The sequence below is a fragment of the Prosopis cineraria genome, unplaced genomic scaffold (genome assembly GCF_029017545.1).
Source record: "Prosopis cineraria cultivar Desert tree isolate PC_DT_omini unplaced genomic scaffold, ASM2901754v1 PC12, whole genome shotgun sequence".
NCBI classification, from domain to species: Eukaryota; Viridiplantae; Streptophyta; class Magnoliopsida; order Fabales; family Fabaceae; genus Prosopis; species Prosopis cineraria.
Window position 1 is genome coordinate 7,585,213 of NW_026555343.1, and position 14,321 is coordinate 7,599,533.

The 14,321-nt window shown below is 32.6% G+C and overlaps 1 protein-coding gene across 1 annotated transcript; it reads left to right on the forward strand.

The window, feature by feature from the left end:
• The first annotated feature begins 1,016 nt into the window (after nt 1-1,016).
• LOC129288558 (60S ribosomal protein L5-like) lies at nt 1,017-4,467 on the forward strand. The gene is made up of 9 exons (XM_054925188.1): nt 1,017-1,141; nt 1,816-1,885; nt 1,986-2,077; nt 2,524-2,650; nt 2,738-2,817; nt 2,894-3,010; nt 3,540-3,674; nt 3,760-3,929; nt 4,111-4,467. The coding sequence occupies exons 1-9, from the start codon at nt 1,139-1,141 to the stop codon at nt 4,226-4,228; spliced, it is 912 nt and encodes a 303-aa protein (XP_054781163.1). The 5' UTR covers nt 1,017-1,138; the 3' UTR covers nt 4,229-4,467.
• The last annotated feature ends 9,854 nt before the right edge of the window (nt 4,468-14,321 follow it).

Here is a 14,321-nt window from a genome sequence, read left to right on the forward strand (position 1 = left end):
TTTACTTAATTATCAATGCAAGTCACGAGCTCTTGTAAAACAATTCACATTACTCTTATTATTAAAAAATGTGAGACACTTTTAATTTAATTTTTCTTAATAAATTAGTTAATTGTAGTGAAACTAATATGAATTTTTTATTAAGAGTGTTTTTTAAAAAATACATTAATTATATTTTACAAGTTGAAACACTAAAATTACTTTTCATTTTTTTAACATCAAACTTCTTAAAAGGTATATTATATTTTTAAAATTTTGGCATTGAGAAACTACGAATACTTAAGTAGGGTGTAATGTCACACGTGAAAATTGAAAAATTATTGATCATCCTTCTTCTTTTGTGCTAAAACCTTAAACAACAATCAAAAAAAATTAGGAGTTGTAATGTTTAGCCATTTTTCTCTTAATTTGTGTGGTTTTCAAAAAAACTAGATTTAATATTATATATATATATATATATATATAGCAATTTCTTTTTTCCCATTTTTTTGGCCAAAATTTCCTTTTTCCCATCAAATCATGGTACTTGGTGGGATTTTCTTAGTAACTGGCTATTTTGATTTTCCAAATACGCTTCCACTGCGATTTTAGAATTTTTTAAAAAATAACACAGATTTCAAAAATATATTTTAAATCACATGAATAAATAATATTTTTTGGCCAACTTATAAATAATAATAAAGTTATTTCGGCAAAAAAGTAATAATACTCACTTATTCTATTCTATTTTAGAATAATAAATAGACTAGATATATTTAGTCCTCGTATTAGATTCAGGTAGAAGATGACTTTTTTAAATATACATTTTACAATATCAATATAATATAATATGTACAGTAATTCGTAGTCAAATACAGACACATGATGATATTGATTTTTTTAACACAAAATGATGATATATTGATGTGGTGGTTAAAAATTTTACTTTTTTGAAATTGAGATCGGGCCAAGAAATAAGCATAATTGGGCCCTATGACCCGGCCCATTGAACTTCTCCCAAAACCCTACGATGAAATTAATCACGTTAGATTTCGCAGACTTCGACCCTCCCATATAAACCAGTTCGTGCCAATTACAAGCCCTCTCTTGGCCTCGGGAGCCGTCGTCCACACTCCTGAATCTCTTGAACGGATCATCGATGGTACGTATCTATTTGAGTTCGCATGATTGTGTGGCTGATTCTGGAGGAGTTTTTGTTTTGTATCGTCTTTGTTGTGCAAATGTGGACTTTCGTGGGTTTCTTCAAGGAGGATGTGTTAGTGTGTTGCTGGGCATTAGTTGGACTATTTGGTGGTTAATAACGAAAATGGGTATTTTGTGTTGGTTTTCTGGTTTGTTTGTGTATATACATTTTTGCTCATTATGGCTTGTTTATGGAGGAGATTGTGGTGTATTTTTGGGCTGTAGTTGAACTGTTTGGTGGATGATTTGTGGCTAAACGAGTCTAAGGTATTTTGTGCGCATTCATTTTTGGAAGTTTTGGGTTCTTGGTCAATTCCTGTAGTTTTCTTGGCAAACTGACGAAATTGCAAATTCAGCGGAGCCTTCCTTTATTAGTTTTATGAAGGAATTACACTGGCTTAGTCATATGCGGCAACGGTCTATTTCTGATTTGTACTTGTTCGGTGATTTGCCTGGGATGCTTGACACCTTTACTTTTATGCTTTCCCATTTGTTTGATTTTTAGATTTTGATCTTTCACATCCGCTGTTTGTGGTTTAGCTTTTAGTTGGTAGCCTGAGGCTGAGACGTTTAAAATTGTTATATTAGTGGCTCTAAATTGAAGTCTGTTTTATTTTCATTTCCTCAATGAAGGCATATGTTAAGGCTCAGAAATCTAAGGCGTACTTCAAGAGATATCAAGTCAAGTTTAAGAGAAGAAGAGGTACTATTGTTGTTTATCTTGGTCCTTTTTTTGCTTTTTCTGTTATTGCTAATTTGTTTCCTGTTGTGTGATTTTCCTCTTTGTTCAAAAACATCTGCAGAGGGAAAAACTGATTACCGAGCTAGGATTCGGTTGATCAATCAGGACAAGAACAAGTACAACACTCCCAAATATCGCTTTGTCGTTCGATTTGTATCCTTCCGTTAGTCTATGCTCTATACTTCTAATATTTGTCTTGCTAGCAACTGAGTGAAAGAATGAGAAAATATTTTGACGTTCTTGATGTGCAAAGAAGAAATAGTTTTCTTATCAGACATGCAAGCTCAAACAAAGTGCTGTAGAAATTTCATTTAAATGTTCTTTCATTTGCTCACCTTTGTTTGACGATGAACATTAACCTCATTATTAGACAAACAAGTATATTGTTGCTCAAATGACGTTGATATTGTTCTACCCAGTAATATATGACTTACTGGTAGCTGAGTAAAATAGTTGAAAATATTTGATTGCCCTTGCTGTGATAGAAAGAATTGGTCTTATAAACATTTGTACTACCTTGAACAAAGCAGTTGAACAATGTCATGTGAAACTTTATTTCTTTGCTAATTTTTTGCTACAAACCTTAACCTCATTATTAGACAAACAAAGATATTATTGCACAAATAACATCTGCTAGTATTGCTGGTGATATTGTTCTTGCTGCTGCATATGCGCATGAGTTGCCACGCTATGGTCTTGAAGTAGGTCTTACAAACTATGCTGCAGGTACTTCTTAGAGGAAATCTTAATTTTTCATGATGTCTGCCAACTGTTGATCACCCTCTTGATTCATATTCTTTTGAATGTGACCAGCTTATTGCACTGGTCTTCTATTGGCTCGTCGAGTCCTTAAAATGCTTGAGATGGAAGAGGAGTATGAGGGCAATGTTGAGGTATCTATGCAGATACTGTGATATCTCTCTCTCTCATTTTTTGAGCTTATAAGGATAATGACGTTGTTATTGTCAGGCTTCAGGAGAGGACTTTTCTGTTGAACCTTCTGATACTAGGAGGCCTTTCCGTGCTCTACTTGATGTTGGTCTTATTAAGACCACAACTGGCAATCGTGTCTTTGGTGCCCTTAAGGTATTGAATATTTGCACTTTGGTTTTTCCTCCTATTTTTGTCAGCAGCATTTTTTTATAAGTATAGCTATTACTTGTCAATTTTGACAATACTCAACTTTTTTTCTTAATATTATTGATTCTTGTTTTCTTTTCTTTCTTTTACAAGCTTGATTTGTGTTTCACTTTTGGTGACGTTCGTTATGTCTGGCTTTTAATTAAGAGTGGATTTGGTTTGACTCAAGCCAAATACTAATATTCACATGTTGAACTCAAATTGGTACTGATCCTTATTTGATCTAGAAGCTTGGGTTCCAACTTGATTTGGCTGTGAATTTCAAACTGAGTTTTGGCTCCACTATGATTGAATTGTAATTCAAGTTCAATTTCAGCATACATGTTTACATGCTTGATTTAAATACAAGTGCGCTGCACTTCAGCTTGTTTTCTACGTACTAATTTTCTAAGAAGCTTGGATTAACACACACATGGCTGTTATATGAATTGATATTTTCATGGTTGTGGATTTTAGTAAATTCTGATGATTACAGGGAGCATTGGACGGGGGTTTAGATATTCCTCACAGCGACAAAAGGTTTGCTGGTTTTAATAAGGATAAGAAAGAGCTTGACCCTGAGCTTCATCGCAAATATATCTTTGGCGGTCATGTTGCTGCATATATGCAGGTATGCAATAAGGCTTTATTTGCTGCCAAACATTCTTTCTATATTATGAGGGATACTGCGACAACCCATGTATCACTTTTTGCAGACTTTGATGGAAGATGAACCAGAGAAATACCAGTCCCACTTTAGTGAATATATCAAGCGAGGATTAGAGGCTGATGGACTTGAGGCGATGTACAAAATGGTTCACGCTGCCATTCGTGCCGACCCCACAATAAAGAAGTCTGAGAAAGAGCCACCAAAGGAACACAAGAGGTAGTTTGTTGATGCATTTATGAGTTCAGACATAGACTGAACAAAAGATGATGATTGTGTGTGAAAATTATATTTCATTTTTTACCCCTCTCTGAACGGATCACGTATATACAAGAATTCAGATCGTTCTTGATGTCACATCATAGTGAGTTATTAAGATTATCTTGTGTGTTTTGTGCAGGTTCAACCTGAAGAAACTTACATACGAGGAGAGGAAGGCTAAGTTGATTGCCCGTTTGCAGGCTCTCAACTCTGCAGCTGATGCTGCTGAAGATGATGAGGATGAGGATGATGAATAGTGGATGTTCCTTGCAGATGGAGCTTAAGTACTACTCCGTGATTAGAAGTTTTTCGCCCCCGCGAAAGCATGTTTAGGACCTGTGTAATTTCTTTTTCTCAGAATGATTATCGCATTAGTTTTGTTGCCTTCCTTTGTTCTTTCTCTAGGTCACTAATTTTGGGTTTCTTTTATTTAATTGGGATTGATATGTTACTACTTGTTTTCTTGTTTAATCAAAGACGATTCGTTTACCATAAATTTAGTTCTCATAAATTCAGATTGTTCGCATAAGCGTGATTATATTCTTACTATTTTCTTTTGGGGATTTAGGGGCGCATTTTTTTTGTTCCCCATGAAATCTGATTTAACTTCATACTTGACTTGAGGGGTGTCTGTCTTATAGTTGTTAATTAAAAAAAAAAAAACTGATCCTAAAAGTTTGTTTAGAATGGGAATAAGATAGGGAGTCAGAAAACTAGGGGAGGAGACAGCAGGAAAAAGATACTCCTACACGTTTTCCTTAATTTTTCCATAGATCCGGCAATTAATGGAAAAATTTGCGTGTAAAATGACCCCCGCCCCCCCTCTTCTTTTCTTTTCTAGTTTTCACTTTTCCTTATTTTTCTCAAGAGTCGCAACGGATGGTTATCTTATAAACTATGGATTTAATTGATTAGATGAAGAAATAATTTACTTTTTATTCAATTAAATATATTGAATAAAAAATCTATTTTCAATCATCATTTCTATTGAATTGCATTCATGGCTCTTAAAAGGAACACATTTGTAGATAAAGGATTCTGATATTTTTCTGCAGAATCAAAAGCCTTGTTTATAATTATATTTCTCATTGAATGACCAAATTAGCCATTGTATCACCATTGGATTCTGCCATTTCTTCCCTCTCTTCTTCTTCCCTTCTCTTCTTCCTCTTCCTCTTCCTCTTCCTCTTCCAATACTGATGCCTTCCTCAAGCTCAAGCAATCCTTCACTGATGCGGCCACCCTTTCTTTGTGGGTTCTTAACTCCTTCACTGATCTTCACCTTCCTTCACAAGTTTTGAGGTATATGCATGGTAATGTGCATAGCTTTGGGAAAATTTGAGTACACATGTGAGGTTTTCTTATTTCGATAATCAAATCCGTAATACCAAAATTTTCTGTCATTTTCCGAAAGATTTCCTAGTAAGTGATTTTGGTAAGTTCATCGCTAAAATGTTTGGATTCTCCTATTTTCCTGTCCTTTAGTTTTACGTTTCAGCCTGTCTGAGTTCTATTGGATTTTTTCTGAATTTTGATGTTCAGTTGGCTTTAATCCTTAAAATTAGTGACACATCGAAAAGACTAATTTAGTGTGAATTTGTTATTTCTCCACCACTAAAATTACTTCACAATCCGATGATGAAGTCGTTTTGTTAGGCAAAATTACGCTTGTTGTGAATTGCTTTTGAACCTGACTTATATTGAATATTATTGTTTCTAGAGCTCATTATCATTGTGTAGATCAAGAAGTTAATTTGATCCTAAACTGAACATTGACGTTCTGGTCTCCTGAGTCTTGATTCAGATCGAATTGCCATGGAAAAATGTGATGGAGTAATCAAGGCTTCAATCCATAAAGTATAGGCTAGGTAGAAAGGGCACTTCAACTCACAAGACGCAATATCAAATGCAACTGATCAAATATTTTGCCACACAAAATTACTCATGGCCATCTTCGAATATTTTGTTGTAAATATTTCACTAACCATGAACTGTTATATCTAAACATGTTTTGCCGTAAATAAATAAATTTTGATTGTTATTTATAGACCTTCTGGTAAATTTTGTTTAAGTTATTTGTAAATTTTATCTAGTAAATTTTAAGCCCGACATAGTTGCTAATTTTTGTATACATCATACATGAAATTCAATGCAAAGTTTTTTATCGTTGCTCGTTTCAATAGTGGGGCTAGCACCAGCACCAAATTATCTAGATGTTTTGTACATGTTTGAGTTAATTTAATAAAAGTTAGTTGTTATTTATGATTTTTTTGATGTAAAATTTTTTCAGTTAACTTGTGCAGCATAAATGTTCGACTGTCAAAATTACATAAACGGACATTTTGTTAAAAATAATTAGACTTTAATTTTTATTTACAACCCTTCTGTTTAATCAAAGTTTGTAAATAACCAACAAAATTCTGAGTTAAAGTGTTTGAAAATTTTGAAGGGTTTTTATTTGTAATTTTTTGGGGTCCTTTTACTTTTGTAAAATTTAAGTTATTTCTCATAATTTTCTGAAATAATGAAAGTTAATTTTTATTAATGATAAGGGTGGTATTGCACACATCATTTTTAAAGGTTGAAAAAAAATATTGCACTAAAAAATAAATTTAGGATTTTAGATATTTTTAAACTTATAATTTAAAGTTGAAATTGCCATTTAATCCTTGTAAAATTATGGATTAAAAACAATCTATTTTTTACGCACCTTATTTTTTGAGAAAATGACAAAAAATTCATTTAAAATAACTAATTGATAGATTGGTCTCACGAAATAATATAATTTTCCTTAAGTCCCTTAGGATCTTTTTGTCATTAGAAAAACAAATGAAATGACCAAATCGCCCTAAAAGTAAATAAATATCCCAATCCCTACTAAAGAAGAATTCCCACGTGTTGGCTTTGATTCATGCTATTCAGGTTCTCATCTTCTCAGCTTTATGGTATTGGTCCATCTCCCTCTCCCTTTGCTTCTCCTTGTCCTTCTCCTTCTCCTTCTTATTCTCGTGCTGGCATTCCTTTTTCTTAATTTTCTATGCATGGGTTGTTTGTTTTGATTGGGTGCCGCATGTGGGTATATATTAGCATGTATTCTTCCTCTGTTGCGTATACTGTTTGTGAGTAAATTTCCTCTTCTCCTTAAAATTTTCTCTTCTCATATGTGATAATTGAAGTTGATATGGGTTATTGTGCGTAAATGATTGAGGTCTTTATTTTCTCTTCATGCTTGAAACTAAAAAAATGTGGGCACTGATGATTACTCAACATGGATAAATGATAGATGATAAATGATATATCATTTTCAGTTGTGTTGTAAATGCAGAAACCAAAAGTTATAAATAACAAATACAAAAGTTGTGAATATAAGAACAATAATTGTTGTTAGATAAAACATAACAGATATGTGATCATGATGTTTAAAAAATAAACATGTTGATAATGACTATTTCATTATTTCTAGTTGGCACGAGAAATGGCTTTTTCTTCTTCTAGTTTTGGAAAGGAACTATTTTGTTATTTTCACATAAGGGGATATTTTGTAAAAAATACTGAAGGTAAAATATAATATGATGGGGGGAGTGTGAGGGTGAAAATGATAAGAGAAAGGATGACACTTGAAGAATTCATAATAATGATATCATCTTGTTTGGTGTTGACACTAATTTGAGTGACATGAAATACACTGTGAGATATGATGAAATGACCCTTATAGACCTTGTTGATGATGGTGGAATTGTTACCCTATTTGAGCATAATGTTGGAAGCAGTCATATATATATAGGTTGTAAAAGAAATGGTAGTAGAGAAACAACAATTGAGGAAGCACCAATGTAAGTTACTGTGTTTAATTCCTCTAAAGAAAGTTGTCATTTGTTATAGCATAGTTGTTATTTTAGAAAATGAAGTTGTGATTGTTAATGCAAGTGTAAAAGAGACATGAAGTTGGATGGATTGTGAATGCATGATGGAGCAATTCTTATCACTTTTAGATCCAAACTCTCCTTCTCCTCTCCTATTGAAGATCATGATTTCAAATGTGTAGCCTTTAAAAATGAAATAGAATGTGTAACCTACCAAACTTGTGGAGAACTTCTAACATTACCATATGGAGTATAAAGTACACCTATATTGATGTCAGAGCTTAATTTTTCTAAGTGGAGGAATTTGTTGTTAGGTGTAGGGCAGACCTTTCCCTATGCTAAAGCCTTTAAAAAAGCATTGTATAAATATAGCATTGCTTATAAGTTTCCATACAAATATAAGAACAATAGCATAAAGAAGATGAGAGTGATATGTAGTACTGGGCAAACGAGTTGCGAGCCAACCCACGAGCTAGCCCGTGCGGGCTAGTAGTTTTGCGAGTTGGGTTAGGCCAGCCCGCCAGATAAAACGGGCTGAAAAATCTAACCCAACTCATTTTTCAACGGGCTAGTTAACCCGCGGGCTAGCCCGCAAAAAATTATCAAATTTTTTTAATAATTTAAAATTTATGCAATATAAATATATATATATATATTTATTTCATATTTTAAAAAAAATTAGAAATTAAAAAACTTGTAAATAAATAAAATAAATATAGAATTCAACCAAGCAAATTCATTTTACTAGATTTTTATTATTAATCATTTTCTCACCTAGATGTGCTATCTTTGTCACTAATAAAGAAAATTTGAATATAAACTCATATTATTTTTCTTAGTGAATTCATATTTATAATTTCAATCAATAGAATTTATGAGATTAATAAATAATATATATTCAAAACATTTCTATAAAAACTAATAAATCATCTTCATAAACTATAACAAACATTTTATTTGCAAATTGTAAAAAAAATTTACACTATATTTTAAATGTAAAGAACAGATTTAAAAGTCATAAATTATATATTTAAGAGATATTATCATTATTGTAAATTTATAAAAAGATATAATGTAATTAAAAAATAAAAAAATATTTTTTTTAAAAATATTGCTAGCCCGTGGGCCAGCCCGTTTTAACTCGCTTTTTTGCGAGTTGGGTCGTTTTAAAAAACGGGCCAATTTTTTCAACCCAACCCATCAAATTGTGCGGGTTAAACGGGCTAGCCTGCGGGCTCAACCCGTTTTCCCAGCTTTAGTGATATGTGACATTGATGGCTGCCCTTGAAGATCACAACATACGTAGTGGGAAAGGAAACTTCATTTCTTCCTGTGAAGACATTTAAAAATGAGCATATACATTATGCACAAGACAACTTGATTGTTACCTACAGGGGAAGTTCAAGTCCAACATCATGTATTGTAATTGAGGATGTGAGGTCTCATGTAGACAAACGTCCAAATGGCATTAGGAGAGAGTTGCAAATAGAATATGGTATCAATCTGACTTACTGACAAGTATACAGAGCCAAAGGGAAGACATTGGAAGAGATCCATAGTAGACCCTACCAATCTTATATGTTAATTTCATGGATTTGTGACCGATTAGTGAAAATAGACCCAAAAACAGTTCCTAAATGGGCAGCAGCTGACAGTAACAGGTTTGAGCGTGTCTTTATAACTTATGATTGTTATACAAAGGGTTCATGCATTGTGTAAGACATATAATATACATAGATAGTAGTCATCTAAGTGATCCTTATAAGAAGATTTTGTTGTTAACATCTACTTATGATGCTATTAATGAGTTGTTTTCCTTCACTTATGCCATTGAATAAAGGGGAGATACTTGAAGATTGGACTTGGTTTCTATAAATGGTGAAAAAAATAATAGGCTTAATGCAACTTACAATTGTGTCAGAGTGACATAATGCCATAATAGGTGATGTTCAAGCTATCTTTGGAGGCAAGGCAAGCAATATACATTTTGTTACCATCACATTAAGGAGAATGTTAATGCAGAATTTTTGAAAATTAATAGAGGTAAGAGAAGGACTAGTGGGCAAGGCAAGGATGATGCATCAAACTTGCTTGATGGCATTGCATATGTAAGGCTTGAGGATTATTTTAATGAAGCAATGGGAAACATGAGAAATTTCAGTCCAGAATTGGCTCAATGGCTTGAAAATCATAGAGACATTGATAATGGTCTTTATTTAAGTTTCCATATAGAAGATGGGACAATATAACTACAAATCTTGCAGAGTCATTTAATTCATGGATGGTTATTGAGAGAAGGCATGGTGTTGCACAATTGATCCATGAGCATATAGAAAAGGTAGCACGCAAAATGCATGCATCCAAAATGGCTCTCTCTACTTGGCGAAATGGTGTTGGTCCAAAGATTGAGGCAAAACTAAGAGACCACGTAGCTAAAGCTAAAAAAATGTTAGTAAAGCATTATGGAGGAAATAGGGTTTGTGTACATACTACATATGGGGACTTGCATGTTGATCTTGGCTTATGTGAATGTAGCTGTGCAGCATGGCAAATGTCATGGATTCCTTGTCCACATGCTTGCTCCACCATCAAGCTAACACATGGCAATGTGTATAGTTTTGGGGAAGATTGTTATAAAACTACCGCACAAGAGAAGATATATTGTTGTAGTATGATTTACAATAGACATGCCTCATCCGAAGGACTACAACATTACAAATATTAAGGACCAAGTCTTCCTCTAACCTCCAAGGACCAATCGTCCTCCTGGGAGGTCACAAACTTCTAAGAAGGAGTCATAATTTTAGAGCAAGAAGATTTATCACTGTTCACTATGCCATTAATCAGGTCATACATGCAAGACTTGTAGGAATCCTAATCTAAGATATAATGTAGATATGACACCTTTTTTGTGTATATTTTATGAATTCAGTTGTCCTTTGTCTTGTACAGTGTGCAAAGATGACTATTGTTTTCTTGAATTGTAAATATGACAAAGCTAAAACTTCTTATATATATAAGATTCAACCCTTCATATATTTTTGTTAAAAGGGTTGCAAGGTATTTTAATGAAAGTTATGGATCATGTAATTGACAATAAAACCTCAGAGTCATTTATGTCATATTTTAAGGTTTTCTTATCATTTAAATTAATGAAAGTTGTTACTTGTTAGATTAGAGTGGTATTTCATTTTTTGCTAATTCAATCAATTTACAGAGGGTGCTGATAAATTACAATTCTTTGTTTCATAGTTGTGAATATAGGCACAAAAGTTATTAATATTGAAACCAAAATTATGAATGGAGACTTGTGAATTTCTAACTCTGATACTTGTCTGGACTTGCACACTAGAACTTATGAATGGCTAATAAATAGTTGTGAATATAGGTATAAAAGTTGTGAACGAGGACTTGTAAATTTTCAAGTACCAAACTTTCCTTACTGCTTTTTTTTTCCTTAATTCTTTTATTAATTTAGGTTACCTATGTTTTATATTGAAAATGAACTTTTAAAAATTAAAAAAGGTAAAAATACTAAATGCACTTTTATATTCATGAACAAACTTTTGATAAAAAACCAAACACACTTAATTTCTCACTTTTTCATTACACTAGTAAAATGAGTCAACTAGCAAACTTACAAGAAATAAAATGTCGAATAGATTAAACTTATCATGAAATAATTTAATTTTTTTAATTTTAAAATTGTAAAAAGTTGTATCTTTATAATCATTTGATTATTTTGGTTATATAATTACCTTTTTTTAATCAAATGTCAAAACTATAATATATATATATATATATATATATAATTACACCTAGCCTTGTGATCCTTTTTTCATGAGAAAATAAACGTTCAGCTCTAGTTGGTGCCAAACAGTTTTATTCCATGAGAAAACTGCCACCCAAGAATTAGAATCAAAATAAATGAGCAACATTTTCAAAACCATGCAAATACATAACACAATATATACTAAAGGAAATGGCTGTGTTAGGTAAGTAAAAGTTAAATATGATATTAGTATCAATTCTATTGAGTACCACACAATTGACAGTCTCTATTCAAGAGGTCATTATACATATTAACAAATATTCAAACAGTGGCTACATCTTTATATGCTAAGCAATTATTGACAAATATTAACATCCTTCTTTATATACTAAAGTGTCTACCCCCTTCTCTTTCTTGTCTTCTCTTTATCAAGTAATTTTAATGCCACCTTCTTTTTTTTTTGTTTTTTGGATGATTAATCAGCCACCATAAAAGCTCAGCCCTGAAGTTAGTAACTTCTTCTTGCACTAAAGAAAGAATAACACACAAGTTGAAAGAATAATCACAAACAAAGAACAGCCCTGAAGTAGAAATAATAACATCAAAGAAAATGCAAGCGTATATCAGTGATGTGCTGCGACACTGTGAGATCCCATGTCTTCAACCAAATCATAACGAGAACTCATAATCTTTCCTACAAACATATAGCATATAAACAATAATCACAATTGGTCAAAAGAAATGAAGGAATTACATAAACAAGATAAGCTATAACAATAGGTGGAGAACACAGATTATTTTGTTGGGTACCGGAGGCCAAATAACATCAGCTATTAGTTTCTTCTCGATCAAGCCTGGGTTTACCAACTCAATAATGTCGAAGAGCCTATTTTGCTATAAAGGAAACAAATTCATATTATCAAAACAACATGCACACAAGACACACCAAGGAGTTGACAAGTAGACCATACACATGCATTCGCCAATAATTTTTTTTACATTTAAAGCTCCATTCTTTTTCCTTTTCTTTCTCCTTAATTCAAAACCACTATCCCCCTTTAACGAGTCGAGGACATAGAAGTTCAATATCTTTAGCTTTAGCATGAAATACATCCAATGATGGTTCATAAGAGCTGGATCGAGGATGAGATCGCATTTAGCTATATTGTATCCTATATATTCAGGTAGGATATCCCTCATGTTCTTTGTTGCCTTCCAAATGAGGGAATTTGATGTCATTTTGCACTACAAATAAGAACACATTATGCTATAAATTACAAAAAACAAAACATAATAAACATGATATTTTAAATTTAATTTTACCGGAAGCTAACCATGAAGTTAGCATCAAATATATGATGACAGACTGGACCTGAATCCTTGATATCACCCATTAATGCATGGTACAACTAGTCATGAACTACAACCACCAATGAGTTCACGTTATTTGTACATTACTATGTGTAAATTATAAAAAAAATAAATTTAGACACTATCTCACCCTGTTACTAATCCACTGCATTCCTCCCAAATAGCGAAGTTTATCATGAGTAAGATATTGATCAAACATTTCAACTAAGATCTTAAAATAGGAAATAATAAATAACTTCTCTTAAACTGTTGGAAATGAATGAAAAATTAGGTAACAATGACTATTTACTCATTACCTTCCTCCCTTTTACACATGTGTGATACAATTGAAACCAATTGTTGCTTTTTATCAACCTTCTTCTTTGTCTTATTCACCGACTACGATATAACTTAAGGAGACCTAATAGTTAGTATTTTTTTCCTTATAGATCTCTTAAGTTGTCATTCACCATCATCTTCCTTAACTTCCTCCTCTGATTTTTCCTCTTCATCCTTTCTTAGGAAGATACATGAATTGGATATGATAAATTATTAGTTTGTTCTCTCCTCCTCCTCCTCCCTTATCACCTCTACATTCCTTTTCATCATCATCATCTTCTGCTTCTTTGTCTCCTCCATCTTCTTCTTCTTTATCACCTCCATCGTTTTCTTTTTTGTCTTCTTCAAACTTAGAATTTGCCTTGTCTTGTTCTTCAAACTCGAAGGCTGGCTTGTCGTTACTACTATATCTTACTCGGTCATCTTCTTCCTCAACTTCAACACTTGACTTGCCTTCTCCTTTTAATTTCCACGATGCTTCCCTTTTCGTCTACTCCTTTTTGAATGCAAATTCGACATAAGCAATTAATCTTTGGTGGTTTTCTTCAATAACCCCCATTATTGTTGAAAATAAGTCCTTCAATTCCTGCACATTTACAAAATGTAAATAGAAAAAAAAAACTTGTTGTAAATGTTATTTTGTCCAAAACAATGAGAAATAAATATCGAGTCTAAATATGATGTCGTTGGTCTCTTCTTGGTAACGGTGGAAGTGGGCTCTTCTGCAGAAGCACCATAAAGTAGCCCAATATTGCTGTCTCTCTCCTTTTGTAGTCTTTCATTGGCTCTATTATCGGTCCAATATTGGATAGTATTTCTTAAATCATGATCACTTGTTTTGACTAATGGAAAATGCTAAAAAAATAGATTTGCAAGAACATATATATAATTATCACATTATACTTAGTATGAATGCATTAGAGTAAAGAGAATACCATAAATTCATCAATACATACCACTAGAAAGTATAAGTATCCTCCAACATTTGTAGTCCTATTCTTCTTTTTCCTCATTTGTTTCAAATAC

Coding starts and splice junctions, on each gene's coding strand:
- LOC129288558 (XM_054925188.1), top strand. Junction 2,818..2,893: donor AGTATGAGGGCAATGTTGAG/GTATCTATGCAG, acceptor TGTTATTGTCAG/GCTTCAGGAGAGGACTTTTC. Junction 3,930..4,110: donor CCACCAAAGGAACACAAGAG/GTAGTTTGTTGA, acceptor TGTTTTGTGCAG/GTTCAACCTGAAGAAACTTA.